Raw genomic sequence first — 27488 nt, 5'->3', positions numbered from 1 at the left:
GAGCAGAGCTGCCCAAGCTGGGCAGAGCCTGGCTGTTGGTCAGTATGGCAGAAAGACCCCAGCCCCTGGTCTCCCTGACAGAGCCCTGCCATCCTGCTGGACCCCCATAGGGCACAAGGCCCCTGGGTCCTACCTTGTTGTGGACATTAGCAGGGATCTATTCCCCTTGGAAACTGGCAGTTGTTTTCACTCTGACTGTCTCATACACACACACTGAAAAGGGATACTCCTCTGTTGGTGAGTGGCATAGTAGATCGTTGCCTTGGCAGCAAGTTGGCCTGGTTAGGAGTGAGCACTGGAACAGAACAACAGGAGGAAAAGGAAGCTGAGACATGCAGGAATTTTTTTCACTCAATTTTATGTAGCCTCTTCTGAGCCATCAGGAGAGGGAAAGCCTCTGTGAATGGTTGATTGGAGGATCTTTTGCAGCTTTTAGAAGGGCCATCTGGGTAACATTTAACCTGCTTCTATCTTACTTCAATAAGCAATGAACATTTGGAAGAAGGCTCTTTTGTGTCATGCAAGCATGGCTATTCAACTAGTCCTGTTTCTCCCATACAGACTGTCTGGGCTGATGTTTGGGAGAAGAGTTTAATGAATTGGGCTTGGTCACTAAGTTTTTTATAAGACCTGGGTCACCTTGCTTAGTAGCATTTGTCAAATTATAAAGCATTTTGAATGAAAGGACCCATGTAAGTACCAAGCATTATTATTAATTCATTGAGGGATTTGAAGGAGCCTTACAAGCATGGGTGTATTAAATCTGAATGTGCTCCAGTAAGACCGCTGACATTGGGGATGAGCAAAATAATAATTTTGTGTACATGAGAAACACAGTTTGTAGTAGTAGGATGACCCAACAATGTAGTACAGGAAGTTAACAAAAGTACAAGTTCATTTAAGGCTACAGAGAGAATTAGGGTGACAAAAGTAATTGATTTGACTGGAACGTAGCCAAGTCATCCTGGTTGCAAAAGAACTTTTTAGTGATCAGGGATGGTCCCAACATACATTCTCTATCCTGATCAGGATCTAGAACTGCTAGCAATGGAAAGCAAACTGTCATGAGGCTGGGACAACAATGAGTTTTTCAGTCAGAACAGTGCTGTCTTAAAATAACCTGAGTCTTCCATGGAGATTGCCCACCTTTGGAAAAAGGCTGAGAGTTCCGTCTGTGCTGTGAATGTAGACCCTGTTAATTAATCAGAAAACTAATGGAGATCATTGATTCTGAAGCTACTGTCTTAAACAGCCTTTGTTTCATAAAGTGTATTATGTCTCCATAATAGTTATGTTGGCATCTGTCTTTTGCCAATATATTTTGCTGCTACCTGTCTGTGGTGATGACTACCCAGAGACTAACAGATAAATGCATGGGTACATCACTGTTCCTAAGGGACACATACTCGTGTTGTAGCACAGACCACTGCTCTGAGTGTTAGGTTGCCTTGAGCTCAGTCTCCTCCAAGACTCTAATAGTCTTTGGTTAGAGCGGCGTTGTCTGTGCAATGTTCTGTGGCATCTCTCTGATCCTCTGCCAAGCAAGCATCCTTAATTTGGATATTAAGCTACATAGACTGTGATATCCTTAATTGCTCTACTAAAAAAGTAAACCTGAGAGGTATCGTGCTAAATGTGTCACTTTCTGATCTTCATGGTTTGAATTTGTCATTGCTTTTTTAGTTACATGACCACTGAGATGTCTGCATATATGTACCTTTCTGGTATGTTTGTTGATAGGTGTCAGTCTGCTCTTATGATCAATGGGTGCAAATGGAAAGAAGAATTGTCTTGTTGCTGTCTGAAAAAGGGAGATGGAAAGGCAGGAATGCTGCCACATCCATTCTGGGTGATCAACAAGTCTCATTTTCAGAAGTACTGGTTTGGTCCTTTTAGTGACCAACCTGAATACTTGACTCCAGTGCATTATCAAGAACCGTAAAATGCATTGGAGAAAAAAAGAGCTCAGTTCCCTTTATAGTTAGTTTTCTTCTTGAAGCTTGATTCTTTTAATCTTCTGAAGGTGCTTCTGTGTCATTCTTTCTGTAGTAAAACACGAGTAGGTGCTGGAAACTCCATGAAGCCTTCTTCAAATTTTGCACCTTAGTGGATGGTACTTAGTGTCACTGATTTCATAATACTGGGCTTAAATCTGAGATCTGTCGAAGCTGGGCAGATCATGAAAGATGACCTTGAAAGCACCGAATCTGATAGTAGGTTGCTTAAAAAAAACCCCAAGAAAACCTCAAAACATTGGCTCTAGTGGTAAATTATTAGAGGAACCCCAGGTATGGGGGGTATCTACAGTTCATGAGAGTGAAGTGGTTTATGTACATTTAGGATAAAATTCTATTCAGTGTCTTTTGACTTCAATAGCACCAATGCTCAGATGTCAAATCACTGAATTGTCAGTTTGCAAAGCTGTTTAAAGTGCAAAGAAGCATAGGAAAGTTAACATCATTGTTAATCTTATGAGTTATGAGCCTATGATGCTTTTAAAGGCAATGCAAAATATTCATATGTCATAATGTGGCATCATAGAGAACCTGCCGTGAGCTTTCCAAGATGTATTAATTTTTATTTACCATTGTGAATGAATCTTAGCTAAAATAAAATCAGGGAATAATGGTGCACTGTAGACAGGCTTCTTGCAGGGACAGCCCATGGTGTGTAAATTGTAGAGATGAGGTCAAGACTTTGGGACTATTCCTTTGACCCATGTAATGAATGATGAAGTTCACTAATGAGACAACAGTTCCGGTAAATTCAAAGTAGGGTAGAAGACTGGGAAAGATCAAAGGCTTTTTTTTTTTTCCCCTGGTCAGAGCTGTCCAGTTAACCCAAAAGATGCCAAAGAAAATCTGTAGATTTGCACAAGAAATGGGAGATTTCTGAGTAAAACAGGTGAATTTTCAGGTGATGTTAATTTATTTTTTTCTCTCCCCCTCTTCCATCTTCTTTTCTGGCTCTGAAGATGCAGGAATTGGAGCAGAGAGTGATAGAAGCAGAGCAAAGAGCTGAAGAGGCAGAGAAACAGGTAAGAGATTTTTTTATGGTTGCTTTGGTACAAATCCACCAGTAACTTCCTCTAAGTTCCTTCCGGCCTGGCATGCAGACAGCACTCTGCTGTGCTATGCCCTGCTAGGGAAACACTGATTTACAGTAGTGAATGGATTTTCTGGTCTACTTGCCAGTCTTTGAGCCTTAGCTGTGACCAGGTGCCTGAATATGTTGAACCCTAAGTGAAAAGTAGCACCTTAGATCTGCCTCTCAGCATCACAGCCTTTACCCCCTAGTCTGTGATAGGCGTGCTTGGTTATGGAAAAGGAAGGGGATGTTGTATCTCAGGATTAAAGCACAAAGATAGAGCTACCTGGCAGGTCCTCAGAAAACAAATACTTAAGAGTACTGGTAAGGACTTGTCTATAAGTAGAGAAGGTTCTATGAAAGAAGTAGGTTTTGCAGACACACCCTTATCACTTGTTTTGGACATTCTTTATAGTTAATTACTGCTCTGGCTTAGGAGCCCACGGAGAAAAACAGTGAGTTGGATTCATTGCCTGTTACTGGAACCATCTACAAAATTAGGCATGTTGTCTAAGCTAGTCCTTCTATGCTTCTTGAATAATGGAGAAGGGGAGAGACAGCGAGACTTCATCTTGTGAACAGGCTATAAAGAACAAAGGACCTTTGGGAAGCAGACTGTTGTACTGTAAGGAGTATTATAGAAACAAAAGAGCCAAGAATGGCTAAGTGGTCTGGGCTCTTGCATCACTGCAGAACACTGCTGAAGAGAAGGTTTGAAGTGAAGCAGCTCCCTCCAGCTGGACAAGGCTGCAGGACTGAGCACTGAGTCAGAGATTGAAACACAGAACTAAAAGCTGCACAGGATGGCTGAGAATGGCTGTCAAAGATGACTTCAGTAGTGAAGGACTGAATAGGCAGTGTTATAAGCACTGGGAAACATATTGCCTAGGAATCAAGAACTTGAAGTACTGGGAAAGGTATTCTGTCTGCAAAACATACTTTTTCATGCCAGTTTGATATTGACATCAAGATTTTTTTAATGACCATTTTAATTATAGGAAAGATGCTATGTCTAGATACCACACTGTTGGCTTCTATGCTAGATCAGCAACTGCCAACCAAGAACAAGAATTATTCTTGAGAGTGGTATCAGTAAGTTCACACCCAACCAAGATAAGCAAAGGTAACATAATGCAGGCAAAAATGACAGCTGTGACAGCACTAGCAGGAAATACAATTATTACCACAGGCCAGTGAAGAAGGTTTCATACTAGCAGACACTTGAATGATAGGAGTACAGTGTCCATGATATGGTAAGATGCAATGACAGCAAGGGAGAAGATGGAGAGCAAGTCAAATCCAGGTCCAAGAATGGGCAAGAAAGGGAGAACTTGTCTGGGAAGGTGTAGCAGAAATGAGGGTTGCCTTCACTCACCTGCCACCTGCAGAAATGAGGGTTGCCTTCACTCACCTGCCACCAGCAGTTCTGTAGCCATATGTTGGCAGGTCCTAAAGACTAGCAACCCTCAATGTTTGCCTTTACAGCAGCCTTATCCACATCCAGAGATAAGTGTTCCTAGAGAAATACTTCATTGCTGCCTGACAGCCTGAAGAAGTGACAGCATAAGAGCAGGACCATTCCCTTTCACTAATGAGTACATTCACCATGAATGAGAAGCAGCTGACAAATGAGAGGGCTCCACATCAAGTGCAAAATCCCTTGTTATCTTTCTCTTCAGGAGTCTGGGAGGTTGGATTTATTAATTCAATGGACTCCCTGTAGCTGCCAACCTCAATTAAGGAAATCACATGTTTGCAGTCCCCTTGCTGAGCCTCTAGTACAGAGTCAGCATTTGGGCATCAGACAGAAAGGAGGGGCCACTTCTTTTTACTGTAGTCACCCTAAACTCTAATGAAAACACATCCGACTCAGCAGGCTTAGTTTTCTGGCTCAGATGTTGGGCACCTACCTTTCTGATTCAATATGAGGAAGAGGCAGTAAATTTCTCTGCCTAATACAGGCAGACAGGAGGACAAAACACAGCTTCTGCAAGTATGAAGTGTAGACTGCTCAGCAGAGCATGAGTAACTCTCTTGCAGAGACGTGCTCAGATTGCTGCCTGCGTTTTGTCTTTCTGGTTTTAAATTCATGCTAAATTAATGGTATCTGGAGTTGGTTTCTTTACAGATTTAGCTTCTTTGGGAAGAAGCTGGTGTTGGAACCAGATATTTTCCCATCATCAAATTCTGCAATTAGCACATTTGAGTTAAGGGGATTCATTTCATCTTTATAAATAAAGTCTTTTAGTCCTTTGCAATAGAATGAAGTAACAGTAAAATGAAATGACATTACTGAGAGACATAGGTTTTGAAGAAAGCAAAGAGATTTTAAAAACTTTCTGAAAACCTGAAATGCTTCAACAGCAGCTAGATTTTAGTGCATTGAAACTTTGTAGTGAAGGAGCATTACAATGGTGTTTCTCTCGCTGAGATGAAAAAGTGTTGGCACTGGCAGGAGCTCAAAGATAGGCAAATCTTCTGAAATATCTAACATGGTAACTCCTTAGTAGGTCTGGAGAAAACACTTGTCAGAAAGACAGGAGTTGCTGAAACACTTTTGGTTTGTTGAAACACATTGGTTTGTTTTTTGTTGTTTTGTTTGTTTTTTTTAATCTCCTTCTGATTATTATTATAGGTCAGAGTTATGGAAGAGAAGATAAAACTAGCCAATGTGAAGATTTGTGAATCAGACAGCACCCTATACAGGAAATACCAAGACCTGATGGGCACAGTGCAAGGAAAAGAGGATCTGATCAGCAGATTGGAGACACAGCTAGCAAAACAGGTAGGGATATTTTCTACAGGGAGACCTGCAGCTTTCATGAGTTAGAGAGATTCTGTAATGTGTGGTTCAAAGGTATGGATTATATCTTTTTGCACGTTAGCCTCTCAGTTGCATTCAGATGAGCTCTAAAGTGATACCTGCTGAGTACGGGATCCTCTCTTCCTTTTCACACAGAACATCCACTCTGCTTCAGTAGTCCATCTCTCTTCATTATAGGGGATCGGTCAATGTGTTTAAAGGGCTTCCTTATGTTAGTGTTGAGACCCTAAATTGTAATGCTACCATCTGGTCAGTGTTTCTCTGGCTTCCTAGCATACAGATTGCTTTACAAAATCATTATGTAGCCCATCTCTGACTCTGTTTATGCTGCTTCTTGAGAAGGGTCTTTTCCCAGTCTTCAGCAATCCTTTAACATAGTTCATCTTGGAAGAAGTTCTTTTGAGAGAGTGATTGGGCATTGGAATGGGCTGCCCAGGGAGGTCATGGAGTCACTGTCCCTGGAGACATTTAAGAAGAGACTGGATGTCGCACTTTTTGCCATGGTCTAGTAGACAAGGTAGTGTTGGGTCAAAGGTTGGACTCGATGGTCTCAGAGGTCTTTTCCAACCTAGTTGATTCTGTGATCTCTCGTCAGATGTCTTCATTGTGAAAGAGCAGCTGTTTCCCAATAGGGATACTTCTTAGTCTCTTCCATTTTCAGTTGGTCGAAGGAAGGAGCTAGTTCTACAGCAGGGCTTCTCTTTTGGCTCTGGTAAAGGTTTCCCCTGTGGTTTGTATAACATGAGGAATGAGGTATTCCTATATGTTGCTAAGTAAATTACTTTTAAATAGAAATAGCTCAGTAGAATTTTAAACCAGACAAAAAAACATCGATTTGAGTTACATTTAACTAATTGACACCTATTTCAAGGCCTGTTAGTAGAAATCTTCCTGACCCAGCAGCAAGAGGCAAAATGAGATTCTAGAAATGAAAGCCAAAGCTTGACAATTCCAGAGAAGAAACACTCTTTGTCAGAGTCACTGGTTTAGTTTCAGAATGGGATGAGATGGTGGCAATGCTAGAAGGTCACTAAGGATCCCTGTAAGGCATCCTATTTGTTTTCACTAGGATGGGAAAAGCTGTGGAGTTCAGAGTGTTATTAAGAGAACACTGAGGTCATGTCTGGACCACACAATAGTGTGGGACACAAAGAATCTCTAATTGCCTTTGGATCTTAAAGCACAAAAGCTGCTATGGGTGCTGTGCCTAAGTGAATTGGTTCTGCTTAGAAGCAGGGCTTACTAAGCTTGATGACAATGATGGTGTCATACTGCTATTCTACTTTAGGACCCTAAATAAAATCTTGGCATTGCACTTTGCCATGTAGCATAGTAATATTCTGAATCTTTTACCTCTTAGACCCTGATTTGAGACTAGTCCAGGTCATTAGGAATTCAAAGCCATTTCGCGTATGACGGATATTCAGAGATGGTAGGTCTACTATATGTGCCAGGTCATTTCAGACCTGTAGGCACATCTAGTATTCTGACTCCAGCAGAGGTTGAGATCTGATGATTAGGAGTCATATAAAAGGGAAAAAAGCTAAATAAATCCTCTTCTTAAAGCATGTTATTTGATTGCTTTTATTTCATTATGCTCAACTACAAATGTTACTGCTACCTACAATGTTGCTAAGGCCTGTTTTAAAGTCAGCAAACATACTTGAATAGGAACATTTAAATGTGCAGTTGTGGTGATAAATAGCATGTAGTGATTAAAAGTGATGTGAAGATGTGGGGAATTTTGCACAGTCTACTGTGTATTTATATGGTATTCATCAGTTTGAAAAACTTAAAGTGGGGGGACGCACTGACATTTTATTATCATAATTATCAGTATTTTTTCACATCAGGAAAAGACAATCTAGCAGGGAAACCACCAAGTGCTTCCGAAAGTCTTTGCCCATTAATTGGAGAAACCAGAGCTGAATGTGCCATGTAGCATATATTCTTCCTCCCTCCCTCCCTTGCTCCTAGAACTGATTTCTTCTTGCAGATGTTTAAATCATTATGTAGATAGGAGAGCTTTCAGTGATTTTGCTTCTGATGGAGCTACACAGGAGATAAACAGAAGGCTTCAGATGTTCATGGTATTAATCCAGCATCTTTCAAAGGAAATTTCCAGAAAAGTTAAAAACATGGCTGAGAAAACACAGCTGCGAAAATGATGTAGCAATATTGCACAAGCAGATATTTGGGGGGAAAATGTTCATTGTGCAAACAAGCAGTATTGCCATAACACCTCTGTGAGGACTAGAACCTGTTTTAATGGGTATGTAAAGGTACAACCACTTACACCATCTGAAAACCTCCTAGCAGGTCTTAGTGTTTCAAGGTCAAGTTTTGGAGCTGGGTTTTTGTTTTGTTTTGTTTTTTTTTCTCCTAGTTTACTTTCTCAATGAAAATATTGTGTGTGTGTGTGTGTGTGTTAAATACATTGTTGGTATTAGTTTCCATCTTGTGTATCTTGAAAGTCTGTGCCCTACACCTGTGCTTACAGCAGTTGAATCCCTTTTGCTTGGAATGATTAGATTTTATAAAACACTTATAAGCATTGCTTAATTCTTATTAACTGTGGGCAATAATGTGTGTGTAGGTTGGGGTAACACTACAGATGTCAATAGCAAACAGCAACATTACAAAACCATCTGAAACAGAAAAAGTTGCAGATTGTACTCAAACTCTGGTAGGTGAGCAATCATTACCTGAGCTGGATTTTGCTATTCCAGAACAAACTCTTGAAACAACTCTCTGAATTTAACTCTTGAGACCATGTAAGATAACTTAGAGCTTCATTTTTTTCAAAGGCCAGCTAAATAATAATATCCAATTAACAGTCTTAAATCTTATATCTGGAATGGGAGCGTCAGTATTTCAGTCGCTCCTGGTGCAGTAACTTACTGAGAACAGTTTGTTGTATTCTCCTAATGTGTGTAATGTTGGTTTTGGTTTTTTGGCACAGAAACAGTTGAGGACTGAAGAAGCCAAAATTGTTCAAGAGAAAGCTGCCAAGATCAAAGAATGGGTAACATTTAAACTCAGGGAGGTAAGTCTCTAGCTTACTGCCAAGTTTCAAGGCTTGTGAGTAGGTACAGTGGCTGCACTGCCAGTGGGCTCCTGTATAGGACAGTACTTTGAGGATGGTCAATCTGCCACAGAGGCTCTCTGCTTGCTTGGCCCTGTGCATACTCTGTTGTAGAGCTAGGGTCATCACTCTTGGGTGAGGGCTATTGACTTTATTGGGCAAACTGTAAATGACCATGAAGTCACCAGTGCCCAAAAGCAGTCTCTGAAGAAGATTTAGTAGTCACAAGTGGCTTTCACCTCGCTTTCCTCTGCCTCTCCCTTTTTTCTCTGGGTGCAGTTTCTGTCTTTCTGACAAACCAGCTGTAACAGAAACATGTCCTTTGCTCTGCCTTAATTTACCATCTCTGACTAATGGTGTTTTCCTACTGCCCAGTATTTTCTCATCTCTAACCTTTCTGTCCTATCCATCCTATGGACTTGTGCCTCTATCTGGGCCTACCTTCTAGAAAAACAAAGATAGTGGGTCAGCATGCAGTTTTGAAGATGCAGTAATAGTTTACAACTGGGAGTGGGGCTATCTGGTCTTTTATTCCAAGTTAAAGACATGTATTTCCCAGTTTACGCCAGAAGGGGAATTTCTTGAAGTTGGAAGAAGAAGTCTTTGTGGGCACTAATTATGTTAAGATGGGACTTTGTAATATCATTGAATTGCCTAGATATTTCATCAAGCTGTTGGGCTGCTTCTCTTTCATTTTCCTGTATGAGATAACTTAAGGTGCATTTACATTACTGACTGGTGCAGCACAAAGAAGGAAGCACGGGGATTAATTTGGTGTGGTCTGCTGTGAATCCAGGGCCATACATTCACATTATGTCTTTACTGCCAATGAGGTTTGTGCCAGATGCTGATTCTAGGTGCTGATTCTACCATGCAAAAGTGGAGCACTGCCAACTGGAGAACTTGGAGTCTGTGTTGCAAATGGGTTACTCTAGACAGCACCACTGGTGTGGTTTCAACTTTGCCATCAAGAAGGAAGCCTGTCTGGGTGCACCACTGCTGTGCTTAAGAATGGATGCTGAGACACTTAAAGTAAAGGCATAAGGCAAATTTGCAAAGAATCTCTCATACCCTAGCTGGAAATGTAAATGCACCCTTAACATTTGTTGGCTTTTTTCTTTGGTCCCCTTCTTTTACTATAACAGGGTGAGATGGAAAAACGCTCCTTCAGGGTAATGCTTTTTTTGATTCTCTCTTTCGTGACAGTTATTTCTGCAACAGGAGTAAATGATAAACAATATCATGGAAGTAAATTAGAAGACCTATTTGAGAAGCACAATGGTATATGCAGAGGCTGTTTGAGAAAGCCCAGCTAAATGTTTAAGTGGGTTGTCCAGTGCAGCTGCTGAGTAGAAGGATTTCAAGATGACTGGTAGACTCACGAATCATTTTTTTCCTTGTTAAGACACTTGAATGTGGTAAAGATAAAGACATATTCTGTATAGTGGATCACTTGCACACACAGTTTTGCATTATATTTCAGTTTTTATTATTGTTTTTTCATAGCTTGAGCTAGAGAATTACCACCTAAAAACTTGTAATCAGAGGCTGATGGAGCAAATCGAAGCCCTTCAGGATACATTGCAAGGTAAATGTGCTCACCTGGCATTGTAGCCTAGTAACCACCACAAGAGTGGAAGTTAGCATTCCCAGGTTGTATTCTTAATTTTGTCAGAAATTAACACTTGTAACAGCAAGCAGTGGAATTACTCTGTTCCTCAGTGGATCTATTTTTAAGATGGGAATACCATGCTTACCTGCCTTAAACTCTTAATTATTTTCCTGCTAATGATTGAACACAGAACCCTTTTTTAAAAATCTGCTTTTGCCATTAAAATAAGCCACTGAACTCCTGAATTAGAAGCATTCATTGAAGTACGTAGTAAAGTACATTCACTTCAGTGCTGGAGGGGAGAAGTCCCTGAGGTATTTCACTTCACTTCCACATGTGAGTCATTCTCATCCCCACAGAACCTCTGCTGTCATGTGAGCTGAGTAATTGAATAATCCAAGGCAGCAGATGTCTGGTCTGCCTTTAGGATGCTGGGATCCTCTGTGCTATCAGGTTGGATTGGAGAAAGCTGCTTATGGTGTTTGGGCTTTTGCAGTTCTTCTCTGGTGGACAGATAGAAAAACTTAGTCTCCAGGGCTTGTATTCAGCACCTTTCATTGCAACACACTTTGCAGAGGAAATTCTCTCTTAACAATTTTCTTCCTTTTAGTTTTTCATGAGGTTGGTTTGGTCACAGTAAGATGGCTAGTTTCCAGAACTTCACTGGGCATGCAGGCAGGGGGCATTTCTTTCCTGCAGAAGTCTTCCCCCCATTCCTATCACTCCACAGCAAGGAAATAGGGCAAAATTCCTTCTAAATCCTGCCACATTTCTAGCGAAATGCTTTATGACTGGGTTTTTCTCATCCCCTCTGGCTCTGACTATTCACAAAAGGAGAATGCCTGGTAAGCTGCGTTAATAATCTGGTATTAAGTGTTCCCTGGATCCCAACTCTCTGGGCAGTAAACAGCACTACCCTCTCCTCTTATGCCTCACTAGTCTCACTATGCCAGGCTGAAGTCAGAGGCCTCTGCAGAGAGACAAATCTCTTCTTGCTTGCTATGCTAATAGTAACAGCTTCCTCTTCTTAATCTCCTGTCACATCTAGGAGGCTGCAAAAATATCAGCAATATTTAAAATGAATGGCCTCTTTTCAGTCTACACTAATGATTTACCTCAGGGTCAGGGGAAATGTGTGCCAAGGTTTTTGTGTGCCAGTGGTATGTGTTAGCTTTGTTAACATTCAGTTCCTTGTGACTCAAGCACCAAGGTCTCATGGTTGTCTTTTTCTCAGCAGGTTTCATCCTCTCCACTGTCAACAGTAATGTATTCCACTGTTTGCTCTTCCCTCTGTAATTTTGTGTCTTCAGTTTGTTTCTACTTCCTAATTCCTTAACCGTTGCTGGTTAAGCAACACCCATAGAGTTTGATGTTAAGGCAGCTTTTTCAGCGATACCTATGCAGAGTCACACTCACCCATATTTTGCAATTTCTAAAGCATCTAATGATTTGGTGCTTTTTCAGTCAGGCAGTGTATAAATGCCAACATCAGTCAAACATCCTCTGCCACTCCAAGTTTTATCCACACTTTCTCATACCCTAAAGCTACTATTCAGAAGAAATTGTAGAACTGAGATAGTCTTTAAATCTGGTGATTATGGAAAGGAAAAAATACAAGAATTATAAAGTGTGGGTACTAAATAGAAAAGGGACAATGGAAGCCATCTAGGATCTATTTTTTATGTCATCTTCTAATATAGCAGCTGAAAGGGCAGAGAAAGAACTAAGAAAAAAAAAAGATTTTACAGCAAAATCCTGTAAGAAACTATTATAAAACTTTGTGACAAAAAGCACTGCGTGGGTCATATAGCACAAAAGGATAGCAAAAAGCTCTGGGGAAATTCTTGAAAAGAGAGTAACCTCACTGATTGGTGTGATGCTTAAGAAGATCTCCATACCTTTCCTGGAAGTCTCATGTAGCCCTTGAGAAGGGTGGAATCATACCATCTTATTTGATGACTTAAAACACTGTAGGTCCACTAAAGCCAAAAGCAATGCTAAGCAGTGTTCTGGCCACTTGGATGTTTTTTGACAGTATTGTGTGGTAAATGCACTTCCTTCTCATGGCTGTTTTAAGAGAAGAGACATAGTTGTATATAGGTAAGAGTAAAAACTGTTATATTAGACTGAAAGCTTGCCTAGGCCTGTATCCCATCTCCTGGCTGGTTGTGGATGTTTCAGGACAGAGTGTAGGAAATACTGCAAGTAAACCTGCCCTCCTCTCCATTTACCCTTCCAGCTTCTGCTGTCAGTAGTTTAGGAAATTTCTAGGCCAGGGCTTCCATACTACTGATACATTAGTTTTTCTGGCATATCTGCAACATTGTATTTCCTTTTTTGTCTGGAAAAAACCCTTCCTTCTGTAAATTTCAAATGCGCTGCTTGATAGTTTCATTAGGCACCCCTTAATTCTACTTTTGTAAGAAACAGTGATTAATCATTTCCTGCTCATCTCTTCTGTGCTATTCCCAGTTATAAATGTATAGCACTTTTGTTATAACTGTGCCCAGCAATCTCTTTCCTGTTCTGTATAGTCCTAACCAGGCCAGGGTGTTATTGAAATACAACTGGCATGAACATACACTAGGAAGCAACAATTAAGACATTAAAGCATTTGAATGCCCTAACCATATGTTCTCCTCCCTTGTAGATATGACCAGCATTCCTCCCTTTGAATCTCTTTGGAGCTGTAGTTCCCTGAAGCCTAGAGCATCACGGGCCTCTTTTGCTGAGAAGATAGACCAGGAATCTGTGCTCCTTGCACCTGGTTTCAGAGAGGTGCGTCAGACAGGACCTACCAAGCATGTCCTTTCTTCAGCAAATACAGTCCTTGCCAATGACACCTTTACTGAGAATGGAGAGGATAAATCTCTGCTTTCCCAGAATAAGCTGAAGCTCGTGTCTGACCCATCAAACTGGAATCTCTCCACAGAGAAGGATGTATTTCCAGCCGTAAGTTCTGAACACTGTTTAGGGTGCTCTGATCCTGTATCAGTGGACCCTCCAGCTGAGACCACAAGAATTCTTGAGACTTTGACCTTCCAGTCATCTTTGAAAGAAAACTGTAGTGCTCTGAGCACCTTGAAACAAGTGGGTTTTGATGGCACCCGCTTCTCTGCTGATCTGAGTGCCAGATTCCACTCCCACCGGCTGGAGTCCTCTTCCTCAGGAGAAATAATGAGCATGCTTGAGGGCCGTCTCCAAACTGCTGAACCACCTCTGGTTGTGTCAACATCAACTGTTACAGCACATTCCTCCTGTGCAGGGAGGGAATGCAGCCTTGGGACTAGTATGACGTTTCCAAAAATACGAACACCCAATACACCAAGAGACAGTATTCAACTGGCCAAGAGACATCACAGCCAACCACAGCCAGGGGCTAATTCTTTCCATCATGTAATGCACTTAGAGACTAGCACTTTCCAGCCCATAACAGACCCTCCAGCATGCCATGGGCTCGTGGAAGAGACAGATATTGATGATGATGGAGTATTGGAGAAGATGGATACAGAATGTGGACTGCTGAGGGAAGAAGCTAGAGCGTGTGAGGAAATGTACCACTTACCTGCAGGGCAGAGAGAAGCTGTGAGTTCCGAGGCTGGCATACTTGACCCAGGAGGTAAACCTCCAACACCACCGCTGCACAGATTCCCATCATGGGTAAGAAATGCAAGGACAACAGGCTGAGAAGTGGTGCTTATCTTTGAGTAGTGCCCAGTAGTTAGGCTACAACAGCTCAAGCAGTTGTTACCTGTGGACATCACAGGTTACATTCTTGAAGCACCAAGTCTGACAGTTCCAGCATGACAGGGGCATGCTGGTTCCACTGACAATTTTTTTTTTCTCCTTTTGTCTTTATAAGGGGAAAAAAATTCATGGAAAAAAACAGTGCTCAAGAAACACAGGAATATAAAGGAAAGTCAAGAGGTGCTGCATTGTGGTTTATCATTATGGGTCATCAAAAGTTAGTCCTTAGTTCTGTTGTCACATGTGTAAGATAGAAAAATTACTCATAAATGCAGTGGACCAGACAAGATAGCTCCAGAGTGAGAAAAATCTCTGAATACTAGAATAAATACATGGATTAGATCTCAGCATTCCTATCTCATGGTATGCTTCTGCTATTAGGAAAATTTTGTGAAAGCCTTTGATTAAGTGGTATACGTGTCCTGTTGCTTACAGTATGTGAGAAAGGGGTTTGTTGTTCTTGCTTTCAGTTACTTGTTAGCTGGATTGTTTGCTAGTCATAGAATTGTTTAGGTTGGAAAAAAGAAAACGCCTTCCCCTCAACCACTGACCAGGTTACCTTGTCACAGAAGGAGATCAGGTTGGTCATGCAGGACTTGTCTTTCATAAACCCATGCCAGCTGGGCCTGATCAATTGGTTATCATGTACATGCTGTGTGATGGCACTCAAGATGATCTGCTCTATGACCTTCTCTACCACTGAGGTCAGGCTGACAGGTCTGTAGTTCCTCAGATCCTCCTCTAGCCCTTCTTATAGATGGGTGTCACATTTGCCAACTTCCAGTCACCTTTGACCTCCCCGGTTGACCAGGACTGCTGGTAAATGATGGACAGTGGCTCAGTGACCTCTTCAGCCAGCTCCCTCAGCACCCTCCTGTGGATCCCACCTGGTCCCATAGACCTGTGCATGTTTAAGTGGTGTTAGCAGGTGGGTGAGCATTTTTCCTGGGATCTTGGGGGCTTCATTCTGCTCCCTGTCCATATCTTCCAGCTCGGAGGGCTGGGTACCTGGAAAACAACTGGCTTTACTGTGAAAGACTGAAGCAAAGAAGGCATTAAGTACCTCTGTTGTTTCCTTATCCTTTGTCACTATGTTTCCTACCGTACCCAATAAAGGATTGTTATTCTCCTTTTGTTTCTCATGTATTTATAGAAATCTTTTAGTGTCTTTTACTGCAGTAGCCAAGTGAAATTCTAGTTGGACTTTGGCCCTTCTAATTTTCTCCCTGTATAACCTGCCTGTAGTCCTTCTAAGTTTCCTGCCCCTTCTTCTAGAGGTCATAAACTCCCCTTTTTTTACTGAGTTAAGCCAAAGCTCTCTATTCAGCCAGGCCAGTCTTCCTCACTGTCTCATCTTTCAGCACATGGGAATGGCCTGCTCCTGCACCTTTGAGATTTCCTACTTGAAGAATGTTCAGTTTTGCTGGACCCCTTTGCCCTTCAGTACTGACTCCCAAGGGACTCTGTCAACTTTGGCTCCTAAAGAGGCCAAAGTCTGCATTAGTCTAACCTGGTGGAAATCAATGTAGTATCAAAAGAGATGATTTTGTTGTTTTTATTTGCTTTTTTAAAAGGCATGGGCAAACAAGTGATTTATTGAAGGTGCAAAGTCAAACACTCATTGTTAATTCTTATGTTTTATAAATTTATTTTCAAGGAAAACTAAATGTTAATTGTGGTCTTCGGCTGTATCCTTTATGACACCAATTTAAACCCCAGTATAATCACATCCACTTTTCCGAAGGAATTTCTTTTCTTTCAGTCCATAATATGGGAGTGAAGGTGGATAGTGTGGTAAAAGAAACTGCAATTTTTCAAGATGTCTGTTTCATTTGCTGCAGAAGTCAGAAAGGTGTCAATGAACAGGGTACTCACTTGGAAGAAGGGAAATATGACTCAGAGATTGGCTACTATTCCTGTCTCTGATCTAGAGTTCCCATATAAAGTTCTTCTAGTCTCTTAAGCTTGATTTTTCACAGGTGATTGTCAGTTCCTCACACATTCTTCTGAATGTCTAACTTGAATTTGGCAACTAAATTTGTTTACAGAAGTGCTGATCACTTCTGTGCTCCAACTGTATTAATTTGTTTTCATTGCTATGTTATATGATGCTAAATTCTCAAAAAGTCACATCTTGGACATCTTGAAATGGGTACTCCAAAGTTATTCAATACTTCAAAGAACTTATGTCTGAGTTCTTCTGATAGCACCTATCACTGTCCCTCCCAGGGTTAATGTAAATTTTTTTATTAATTTTTGTGAAGCATTGCATTTTTATTGTCAGTAACACATGAAAAATCCAGTATTTTTTCTTCAGACTAGAGTCAAGTAAATGTATCCGAGTAGGGCAAATTTAAGTATAGTAATTTAAGTAACAGTAAGTCATGAATAGAATAATAATAAATAGTAACATAATCAGTAAGAAATATCCATTACATTCCCTGAATAGGAGTTGTCTGGGGAAAAAGATTCACATAGTATTTCATTAGAAACTAAATTTCAGTGCAAATACATACAGAAAATACTTATTCTGTAATTTCTTTTTTTCTGTGTGTGTACTTGACTTTGCAGTCTTAGGTACTTCCATGTGTATGTATTGTGTGCTATTTCATAGTGATTGGTTGTATGCTTTTAGGAGCAGCAAGAGGTTTCCTAGCTTTGGATTTTATCCATTTCAGGATGGTTAATGTCTTAGTCACAATACTGCATTTAGATACAGATTTGGGTTTTCCTGCTGGAATTGTTACCAATTCGTGAAGCACTTGGAGAGCCTTTGAACTGAAAGCTCCATATGTTATAACTGAGACACAGGCTTATTGAGATCATTCCAGGCATTTCTTTCATTCCCTTATCAGAGAATGAGCATCCTTGCAGGTGGTGATTCAATAAATTGTCCTGGTTTGTGGCAGTTCTTTATTCATTTTAATGCATTGTTTATAAAGTGGAAAACTCCCATCTTTTTCCAAGCTGTGATATAGTAATTTATTGATAATTGTGTGTAGGTGTTCCAGTCTGTGATATCATCTCTGTGAATCCCCCATATCTGTGGGGATTCACACAGAGTAACATGCTTCCACTAATGGTCATTTACACAACATAGAGTGGAATACAGCAATCTCAGAGAGCCCCTCCTTCCTACCCAAAGGTGTGACTGTGGCGTGATTCTGTGACATGAGCATTTCTTTCTGCAAGAATCACGTTTTTTCTGATCACTGTTGTTCGTGGTATTATTGTTTCAGGAGAGCCGAATCTATGCTGTGGCCAAGTCTGGCATGAGGTTGTCTGAAGTGGCCATGGTGAATGATACTTCCAGATGCTGTAAGTTCTAGACAAGATCCATCCTTACAGGGGGGTTATGGTGCCAGTGTGGTACCTGGGCTTCTGGCTGTTCACATGTCTTCATTTCCTTCCCTGTTTTCAAAGTAAATTTGATCTCATAGATAGCCATGATAAAGAAAGGACTGGAGGAGGACACATCTGATCTCAGGAATGGTTTGTGCTGGGCTGTTTGTGCCTCTTCGTTCTGTGACATGTTCAGGGATTCCATTATCTCCTTCATCACTTTTGTAGCCACTCTTCTGCTTCTGCATGTCTGTGGCCTGCTTTTAGTCTTATTCACCATCACTGTCCCCTGTTAGGGCTTTTATCTATTTGGACATGGGGCACCAGATTGCCATTGTACCATGGAGTGGGTAAGACATCTTACAGGCTAAATGGAGAGAACTTTGCAGCTCTCTGTGGGAGTTGTATGTAATTAATAACACATTCCTTGGCCTTTTTGAGGCCAGATTTTCCAGGATGGCAATCCTTGATATGCTTCTCCATTAAAACCTTCACTTTTTCACCAGTTTGTATTATTTACTCTCTTGCTTTCTCTCTGAATTTTTCCAGTTTCCAATTTCTCATGTTCAACTTCTGGGCCATTTACCTGTCTTATCTACAGAAACGTCACTGTGCCAGTCTACACTACACTGAAGGGGGTAAGGAGTTACCTCACTTTTCCTGTTATGAAAAGCATGGTCCAGGCCTCCTAGTAATTTTAGAGAAAACAGGATGAAGCTGTGCAGCAAAGGAACAAAAATTAGAGAATCTTGGGAAGCACTGGACACCAAAAGAATGCCGAAGGACTAGCAAATGATAAATGTGTTTAGGAATACAGAACACTGCAGCAGTTTTGGTCCAGGAAGCTGCAGTGTGCACTATGAGGCTGTAGAAACCTAGAGGTGATGGTGGGTGCAGCCTAAAGAATGAAATGGAGCACAGGGCTTGTGGAACAGTATGAGGGCGTAACCAGAGGAGACCCAAACAGATGGGACTAGACAGTCCAGCATGGAAGTTCTCAGACCAGAAGGGGAGGAAATGAAGAACCCCGGGGCAGAAGTGGGCAAGGTGGTGTGAAAATGAAGGACATTGATTGCTCTGCCTCCTTATTGAGTAGGGATTGTCCTGAAGAAACTCTTCTCTCACACACTAACACGTCTCTAACATGTCTATTTTCCAGAAAGCCACACAGATCAGCAACGTGCCTTTCTTAGACGAATCTTCAGGATCTGATGATGACTGTGGCTCCCATGCCAGCTTAAGGACTTCTACTGCTGGATCCGAGAACAGGAAAGCTAGCATGCCAGGCAGCCCTCGTGCAGTGAAAAGAGGTAAAGTGGGAGTATTGCTACTGAGCAGGATGAACTCTTGTCATGACAGGAGAGGCAAGATGCCCCAACAACATCATCAGTGACAGGCAAATGTTCAGCCGTAGTGATGCTACTAAGGAGTTCTCCCAGAATGTGTGCAGACATCAACAGCTACTCAGTAGAAATCTGTTCTCTTCGGTGGTTTTTACTGCTGATAGATTTCCATTCAGGCAATTGCTAAACTTAGATTGTGGGAAGGATTATCTCCCAAATTCATCACATATCCAGTCGTCTGTACCTTTTCTGTGACTTTTCCTTGAAAGCAAACTAGTACTGGCATAGTGAAGAAAATGCTTTTTTTGTCTTTGTCACTGGCTGGTAATTGCTTGAGCAGTAAGGAAATCTTTCATATCTTTGAGAGGCATCAGGTACTTTGCGTACTGATTAGGACATTTTTTCTTACCTGCTGGGAAGACTAAATGGGATCTTCGAATGGAATTTTCATTATAATTGGTAGTCAGTAAAATAGAATCATATTTCATGTAGTCTTACCTTGCATGCATTGGCTGATGTATCTCTGCATTGCCATGGACCACTGGTGGAAGATTCACAGAAAGCAAAGTCCCATTGTTAGTGAGGGAGCCTTTTCCTTAGCTGGAATCTGAGGGGCTTTAGACTCTATAATGGATGTTTAGAGCTGCAAACAATCTGTCTGTCCTTTAGATAACAGGTCTGTTTATTTTTTTAAAATATTTTTTATTCTGTCTTTATTCAACAATAAATTTATTTCACTGTCAGTATCCAAAACTCACTTTCACTACTTGTGTTCCTAGGGAAAAGAGTTCTTAGAAGTCTGGTTAGTGGGGTTTGGGTTTCCAGAGTCTGATCTGATTTCTTCTTCTTGAACAAAAAAAGCCTTAGTGGTGAACTCAGAAACTTTTTCAGAGTGGGGAAAAAGTTCAGTGAATGCTTCTGTCTAGCCATGATTCTCATTCCTTCCTTTATTTTAAACAGGTGTATCTATGTCCTCACTGAGCTCTGAGAGTGACTATGCCATCCCTCCTGATGCCTATTCCTTGGATGACGACTATTCAGAGCCAGAACATAAGCTACAGCGAACATCTTCCTATTCCACTGATGGTGGAATCTGCACTGTAAGTCTTACTACATTACAGTTGTAAAGGAATGCAAACAGAGCCTTGGCCTTGAAAAAGCATAACTACAATATATTGAGTTATCCCCTGCAAAGTGGTGCTCTGACAGACTGGGCTGTTGGTCCAGCTGATAGGTATCAAAAGACACTATCTGATGCTTCAGAAGAAGGTGCAGTTTCTCTTATGTGGTTAGATTAAAGTATGTGCCTTAAGGGCTGTATTCTTTTCTGATGGCCTGTATTGATTTCCTGTAGTCATATTCTACTTTAATGATGGCCTTACACTTTTGGGACAAAACAAGTTTGGAAATTCAGAGGAAGGAATGAGACAGGATATAATATTTTGGCCTAGAAAAAGACCTCAAACACGGGTAGCGTTAAATTCTGTACTCCTGAATGTGAGAGATCAAGCAGACAAGGAACAGGAATCTAATCATGGCATAGAGACAGCCTTCACTTTTGTTTGGAAAATCAGTGCTTTGGTAGGAAGACAAGTAAGTTTACAATGCATCAAACAACCAGTGAAATTATCTTCAGATGTTTTCTTTACTAAAGCAACACAAAGTGGTATTTGCAGCTACACAGATAGTTTAGGACTCTCTCCAAGCTGAGCAGAGAGCACTGACCTTTGATGGCTGCTACTAAACAAAGCAGAAAATGATGGAGATGCAGAAAACGTCTGGGCTTGACTTCAGCACACTTTCATTTGTATTTTGAGAGGTGCAGGATAATCTCCTCTCCGCTTTGTTTTTTGCCCTCCAGGAACCCATGGAGAAATCAGGTTACTTGCTCAAAATGGGCAGCCAGGTAAAGATGTGGAAGAGACGATGGTTTGTTCTTAGAAACAGACAAATCATGTACTACAAGTCTCCGGTGAGTCACTGGGATACATTTACTATTCTCTGGAGGCACAGAGAAATACTCATCAGTCAGTACATGGGGTTCTGAGGAAAACTACAGCTTCCATGGGAAAGAAAGCTAGATTCTTTCATTTTTCACCCTGCTGCGTGGACATGGAAGTACTAGAAAACTAGGGTAAAATTGAAAATAAGCCTTCATGCAGAGAATATTTGTATGTATGATAAAATACTGCTATTGTTTGCCTTCATTATTCTGCTGTATTTAGCTACATTACAGAGAATTATACTTAGGGATGTTCACCTTCCACAGTTTTTTCTTCTGGACAGTAATTTCCTCCATACCTGCATAATTACACAGTACTTCTGTGTTTATACACATCTTTGCTTACAAGTCAAGAATACTGAGAAAATTGATTTTCAACTTTTTCATTTTCTCAGTTGTCATATTCTAACAAGAAAAAATACATCCTAGGGCACAGAACATCTTTATTTCTGACACTGGGTTTATCCATCAGAATGCACAAGCAGATTATACATATATATTATATTCATATATATACCATATTCATATATATATACATACATATATATATATATATATATAATTTCATAAATACTTAGAATTTAGACTGTTGTTGGAAGTGATTTCTGGAAGACCCTAGTCCAACTAATACATTGAAGAAGGACTGTCATCAGCTATAGATAGTTTTGTCCCAAACCAATGGTTTTGTCTAGGCCAGTCTTGAAAACTTCTAAAGGTGGAAATTCAGCCACCATCTTGGTGTGTGTTTGATACTGTATTGCCTTCCCAGTGAGAAAGGCTTTAGTCTGTTGGTGGTTTGGATTTTTTTCCTAATGTCCAATTCGAACTTCATAAGACAGTATTTGTCACCATTACCCTTGTTATATTGTCTGCCACTACTGAGGAGACTTGCTTCATCGTTGCAGTGGGATCACACTGTCTCATAGTCAACCTGGCAGGCTTCAGCTGTCCTTTCCATCTCATGAATGCAGACTCTGACCTGCACATGCATACTATGCTCTATATAAGTACTCTAAGATCCATCTGAGGTTTCCTGCTGAAAAAACTACTTTTCTTTCCTCAGAGCGATGTTATCCGCAAACCACAAGGGCAGATGGAGCTGAATTCCTCATGCCAAATTGTCAGAGGTGAAGGGTCCCAAACATTCCAGGTAGGCATTGCTTTTTATCCTGCAGATAACCATACACACTCAGTGCCTGTGTGAGTGAGATAGTACCTAGGATCTCCCCTTTTTGAAAAACTCTTACAAGATCTCTAGCGTGATTTTTACATGCCTGGAGGAGCTGAAGAAACATCTGAAGTGTTGGGTTCCTACTTTTGAAGTACTAGAAGTTAGCCCATCAGTGGATTCAGTTTTACATCATTTTGTTAGGGGACTTTATAATAAAGGCAGCATTGAAGTTTCTCTCATACTCTGAAAGGCACATGGCCTGACCTGTGAGCTACCTTCTGCTCTTATGGAATTGAAGTTGCTAAGACTTAATGCTATTAAATTCATTGCATCTTTCCTTTCAGAGTCACAAGGTAGTGAATGCAGAATGCAATACAAAGTGAAGGCAGCAAAAACCCCACATTTATGTAGACACCTTTAAAGTGAAAAATTAGCAGCAGCACTGAGAAACAAGAAAAGATGAGAGAGGACATAAAGCCTCAATATCCAAGAGAAACAGCAAGAGAGTTCATGAGAATTTGATTGATTTGAGTTTCATTTCTTTCACTTGGGCTTTGAGGATGAGCACCTTTTTTTTTACCGGCAAAAAATCCCTCCCGAATGACAAAAAAAAAAAACTCTATGGGTTAAAGAAACTCAGCAGCTGAAGAAAAGATTTGTAGGGGTGCAGATTTATATTTTCTCACTCCTTTTCCTTCCAGCTTGTGACAGAAAAGAGGACCTACTTCCTGACAGCAGACTCACCCAACATCCTAGAGGAATGGATTCATGTCCTACAGAGTATCCTGAGAGTGCAAGTGACCAGTCCTGTTGGTGTTCCTCACAGTGATGATAAACCTACTGTGAAAGGTTGGCTAACCAAGGTAAAATAATGTTTCGTACTTTATTCAGTTTAGATTGGCATTGACAGTGTACCAGCTTCTTGGTTTGTACAGTAAATGTGAGGGAGAAATTAGTATTTCAATACTCCCTATAAGAGTAGGGGAAGAAAGAAAAGTGTTAGTAGATTTCTGCATTTCAAAGCAAAACATCTATATAAATAATAAGGAATGAGACAAACAAGGCTACTGAAAGATACCGACTTTGTCAAATAGTAAGTAATAACAAATATTTAGCTTATGTATGCTTTTCTTCAACAGAATTCACAGCATATCACAGCAAAAAAATCAGGGAACTGTTAAATGTCACATTTAGTTGGTCTGTAACTTGGAGAGTTCCAAGGAAATGGCTTGTACAGTTCTAGGTTAGCATTTATTCCAGTCATAACAGACTGCATGTACATTAGTGCAAAGTACAAAGGCTGAGAATTCTTATGCTTTATACCATTTCCGTAGATTAGTTTTGCATTGCAAGTTACTATGAATATTTTAATATATTTCTGATTAGCTTCTAAGATGACTAAAGACAACCTGCATCTGAAGGTTGGTTGTCTGCAACACAGGTTGCTCCCCACACTACAGGTTGACTGGTCTTTTCCTGGTGAGATGAACTGATTTGGTTTTATAATTTTAAATAGGTGATTCTTCATATTGCATCTCAGAATACAGAAATTCTTCATATTGTATTTCAGAAATGATAAATTATGAATGAGTAAAATACTTCACAAAATCTTAGACCCATTTCCATAAGCACCTATGTCCCATCTACTTAGATTTCCTTTCCTGCTTTTGGAAGTGGTGCCCTATATGTTCTGAGAGAAGCTTTATATTAGCATAAGACAAATAACATATGCAAGGTTTTAAGGGAGAGTTGAATTGGAAGTTGAAATTCTAGAAAATTGTTCCAGCAACACTGCTGATGTTAAAAGCATGTATTTCTTTGTCCTCCTTACAGGTCAAGCATGGTCACTCTAAGCTGGTCTGGTGTGCACTGATTGGAAAAACTTTCTACTACTATCGAAATCATGAAGATAAAGTAATTCCTTTTCCCATTTTTATTTCTGAACTCTCTTTCCACATTTCTCATGAATCTTTCTTTCCTTTTACTGCTTGTGTGTCTCATGCTTCAAGCTCTTCCTTGGTTGTACTTTTCCAAAGAAAATCAATATTTTCTCTGATTTTATTTTTTTTTTAAACTAGAATGACAGCAGACTTAAAAGGCAAGTGATTGAACTTTCTCATATCACTGTATATCTTGTTTATCACTTTCTACATTTGGTCTTGTCAAGCCTTTAAAGCAGACTTTAATACAGCAGCTGATATATCTGCATACTGTCATGAAAATTAATAGCAACAATATGGGAAAAGGGGGGTCATTTAGTTAGTAGAATGTCCTTCCATTTCTGGAAGCTTGGGCCAATAGTACATTGCTTTGTCCTGGTGATCTCAAAACCCAAGTTTTAGAATATCAAGAAATACTGTTCATATTTGGGGTTGACCTCCAGAGTTAGCACAGCATATATCTTCTCTTTATCTTAATCTACTTACTTATGTAATTTTAGAAGTACTAATTTTCCATTAGCAAGCAGAAAGTCTGACCAGGATCAGAAAACAATGGCTCAAGATACTGAGTAACTGACATCAAGTGTAATGGGAAGAAAACAGTACCTTATGGGAAAAGCCATCTTTTTATTTGCATATTCTCATTCTGACCTGTAGATGCTCTCCCAAGAAAAATAATAAAAGTAGTGGCATACTTTCTAAGTGTCACACTTTATGAAAGAGAAGAGATTCTATAGAAATGCAAGATTACATTAGCTAAACACCGAATTTATTATTTATCCCTTACATTTTACAGAACTGCCAACATTTTGATCTGGCTTTTCTTTCCCAGTATTCCCTGCCTATACTGGAAGATTACCTACCCTTATCTAACTCACTTCTGCTCTAGCTACACTTATCTAACTCACTTCTGCTCCTTATAGTGTCCCCTAGGGCATCTGCCTATGCGTGAGTCCAAAGTGGAAGAAGTAGACCGTTCCTGTGACTCTGATGAGGATTATGAAGCCACTGGTGGAGGATTTCTCTCATCCCACTGTACACTGGTGATTCACCCACAGGACCAGAGTCCCACATACTTACTCATCCGCACCAAACAGGAGAAGGTATAAAAGACAGTCTTTTTTTTGGAGAGAAGAGTCTGTTTGGTAATAGTGAACAAGGGAGTCATACAGGCTGAACCTGTTTGTAGAAAAGAGGTCTGAATTGACCCACACTGTTCTCATCTTTATGCCTAGAATACCTGGCTGTACCATCTGACTGTTGCAGCTGGTAGCAGAAATGCCACAGTGGGCACATCATACGAGCAACTCATTGGAAAACTACTGGATGCAGAGGGAGACCCTAGTAAGTAGAAACCACAAACTCTTCCATGGTAGCAAAGCATTAAGAAGAGTAATTTCAACTTTCAGTGTTAATCCAGCCAAAGGTGAGGGAAGGGGATTTCAGTAGTACATCATATTATATAATGTCCTTCTCCCCTAGTTCCCAGACAAGTCCATCTCATTGTCACATCATTTATCAAAGCCTCTGAAATGTATGTAATGTTAATTCAAATGAACATAAAGGAGGTTTTTTTTTTTTCTTGGTTCTGTTGGTCTTGATTTTCCTTTCCAGGGAATCTTGACCATACAAACACATGCTCTTTCCTCTAAATACACTCACACACAATTACCTTCACATCTGTTTGTCTGCATGTATAAACCCTTACACACACATCCATGTTTGTCTGTTCCTCCTCATCTTTGATACGTGCTCATGCATGTGTATTTATGCACCATGTTCTCAAATATGTATTAACCTATGCATTCGTACTTAATCCTCTTTTCCTGCACACTCACATATTCCTGGACCTATATGTGAACCTTGCTTACTGTTGAACAGGGACTTGCACTAAAAAAGAACAACACCAGCAGGCAGCTGCCCTGGCAGGGTTTGTGTCTCTGGTTTGAACACACAGCTGAACAGCTTCTTACCAGAAGAGCTGATGAGAAGATCTGACGTAGCACAGTTGAGGATGGCAATACTTTCTGCTGATGGCTAATGCTGCCGGTGACTCCTTATCTATGGCAGGCTTTGCTGAAAGCAGTGAAGTGTCACCAAATAACATGGCCTAGTGCAGTGCTGCTTCCTTGGGTGCTCTGCCGTTTCAGCAAGGCTCCTTGTCAACATCGGCACTGTTGTCTTTCTTCTGTTTCTGACACTGCATGTTTTTGCCCATCTCCTACCTCAGATTCTCCTCTGTGGAAACATCCTATGTTGTGCTACAGTAAAGACGGGTTGCACACATCCCTCACCACTCTGCCATCGGAGGCTCTGCAGACTGAAGCTCTGAAACTTTTTAAGGTACTTAAAGGGACATTGCATGATTTTCAGTTATTTTGCTCTGTTGTTGGGGCAACAACAGTATTTGGTCATGTTTTCACATTTACTGTCACTATTGGTTGTTTTAGACAAGCTTGCTGGGTTATTTAATTACAATAGGATAGTTGAATATTAGGTGTTATTCATTCTTTGGAGGTTTAATTTTTTTTGTGTGTAATCTGGGTTTAGGAGTACTGTCCCCACAAACTTTATCCTTCAAAGTTAGCTTTATCTTCCTCTTTCCTCTCCAGTACTTGGATTGAAGGAAATAGAAACAGTTTACTGGCAAACTCAGTAAGACCAGTGGTGAAGCCACTGGAGATTGCATTTTTGCACTCTACAAGTATAAGATCAGCAGTAGGACTGGACAGTGTGAGCAAGGTAAAGCACAGGCATGGAAGGCAGAAAGCACATTTTCCCCTTGATTCTCTTGCTGACTTGTAAGTTCTTCAGACTGGGGGAAGTTGAGTGAATTTTCTAGTTGCCATAATTGAAGAGGTAGGAATAGGAATTAAGTATTGATTCTCCTTCCTCCTCTCAAGGTTATTTAATTGTCTGTAACGCATCTGAAGAACCTGGCCTGGAAAGCACCAGAGAAGAGTTGCTGTATTCATGGCATTGACTAACTTCCATTCTTTTACAGTCCTGTCAGCTGTTCATCAACGTTCCCGTGGAGGCATCCTCTATTGATTACCACGTGTCGCTTGCCCAGACGGCACTGCAGGTCTGCTTGACCCACACTGAGCTGCAGAACGAAATTTACTGTCAACTTGTTAAACAGACCAGCTGCCGACAACCCCAGAACCACTCAGTCATTCAGGTCAGCTCCTCTTCTGCAAATACTGCTATTTAATTCCTTGTTTTTAATAATTAGCAATGGGACTGGTTCTCACAAAATTGTGCTAGCGCTAAAGGTGCGCTAGAGGAAGGAGAATCTCAGCATTGGTGTGCACAGAAAAACACTAAGAATGTAA

General features: G+C 40.6%; 1 protein-coding gene across 7 annotated transcripts in view; it reads left to right on the top strand.

The window, feature by feature from the left end:
* PLEKHH1 (pleckstrin homology, MyTH4 and FERM domain containing H1) overlaps positions 1–27488 on the top strand; it is a 54548-nt gene that overhangs the window by 11265 nt on the left and 15795 nt on the right. For all 7 annotated transcript variants that reach the window (XM_051791372.1, XM_051791371.1, XM_051791370.1 and 4 more), the window contains 17 exons: positions 2975–3037; positions 5723–5872; positions 8874–8957; positions 10503–10584; positions 13259–14268; positions 17595–17673; positions 18247–18335; positions 18857–19007; positions 20001–20140; positions 20902–21012; positions 22106–22192; positions 22915–23076; positions 24047–24127; positions 25077–25256; positions 25389–25497; positions 26384–26496; positions 27158–27334. In XM_051791372.1, coding sequence (XP_051647332.1) covers positions 2975–3037; positions 5723–5872; positions 8874–8957; positions 10503–10584; positions 13259–14268; positions 17595–17673; positions 18247–18335; positions 18857–19007; positions 20001–20140; positions 20902–21012; positions 22106–22192; positions 22915–23076; positions 24047–24127; positions 25077–25256; positions 25389–25497; positions 26384–26496; positions 27158–27334 — 2868 coding nt within the window. The remainder of the gene's footprint in view (positions 1–2974; positions 3038–5722; positions 5873–8873; positions 8958–10502; positions 10585–13258; positions 14269–17594; positions 17674–18246; positions 18336–18856; positions 19008–20000; positions 20141–20901; positions 21013–22105; positions 22193–22914; positions 23077–24046; positions 24128–25076; positions 25257–25388; positions 25498–26383; positions 26497–27157; positions 27335–27488) is intronic.

Source organism: Manacus candei, unplaced genomic scaffold (assembly GCF_025592945.1).
Source record: "Manacus candei isolate 608988 ecotype Guabito, Panama unplaced genomic scaffold, ASM2559294v1 h1tg000033l, whole genome shotgun sequence".
NCBI classification, from domain to species: Eukaryota; Metazoa; Chordata; class Aves; order Passeriformes; family Pipridae; genus Manacus; species Manacus candei.
Note: the sequence above shows the minus strand (reverse complement) of the source record. Positions and strands in the feature narration are given on the sequence as shown.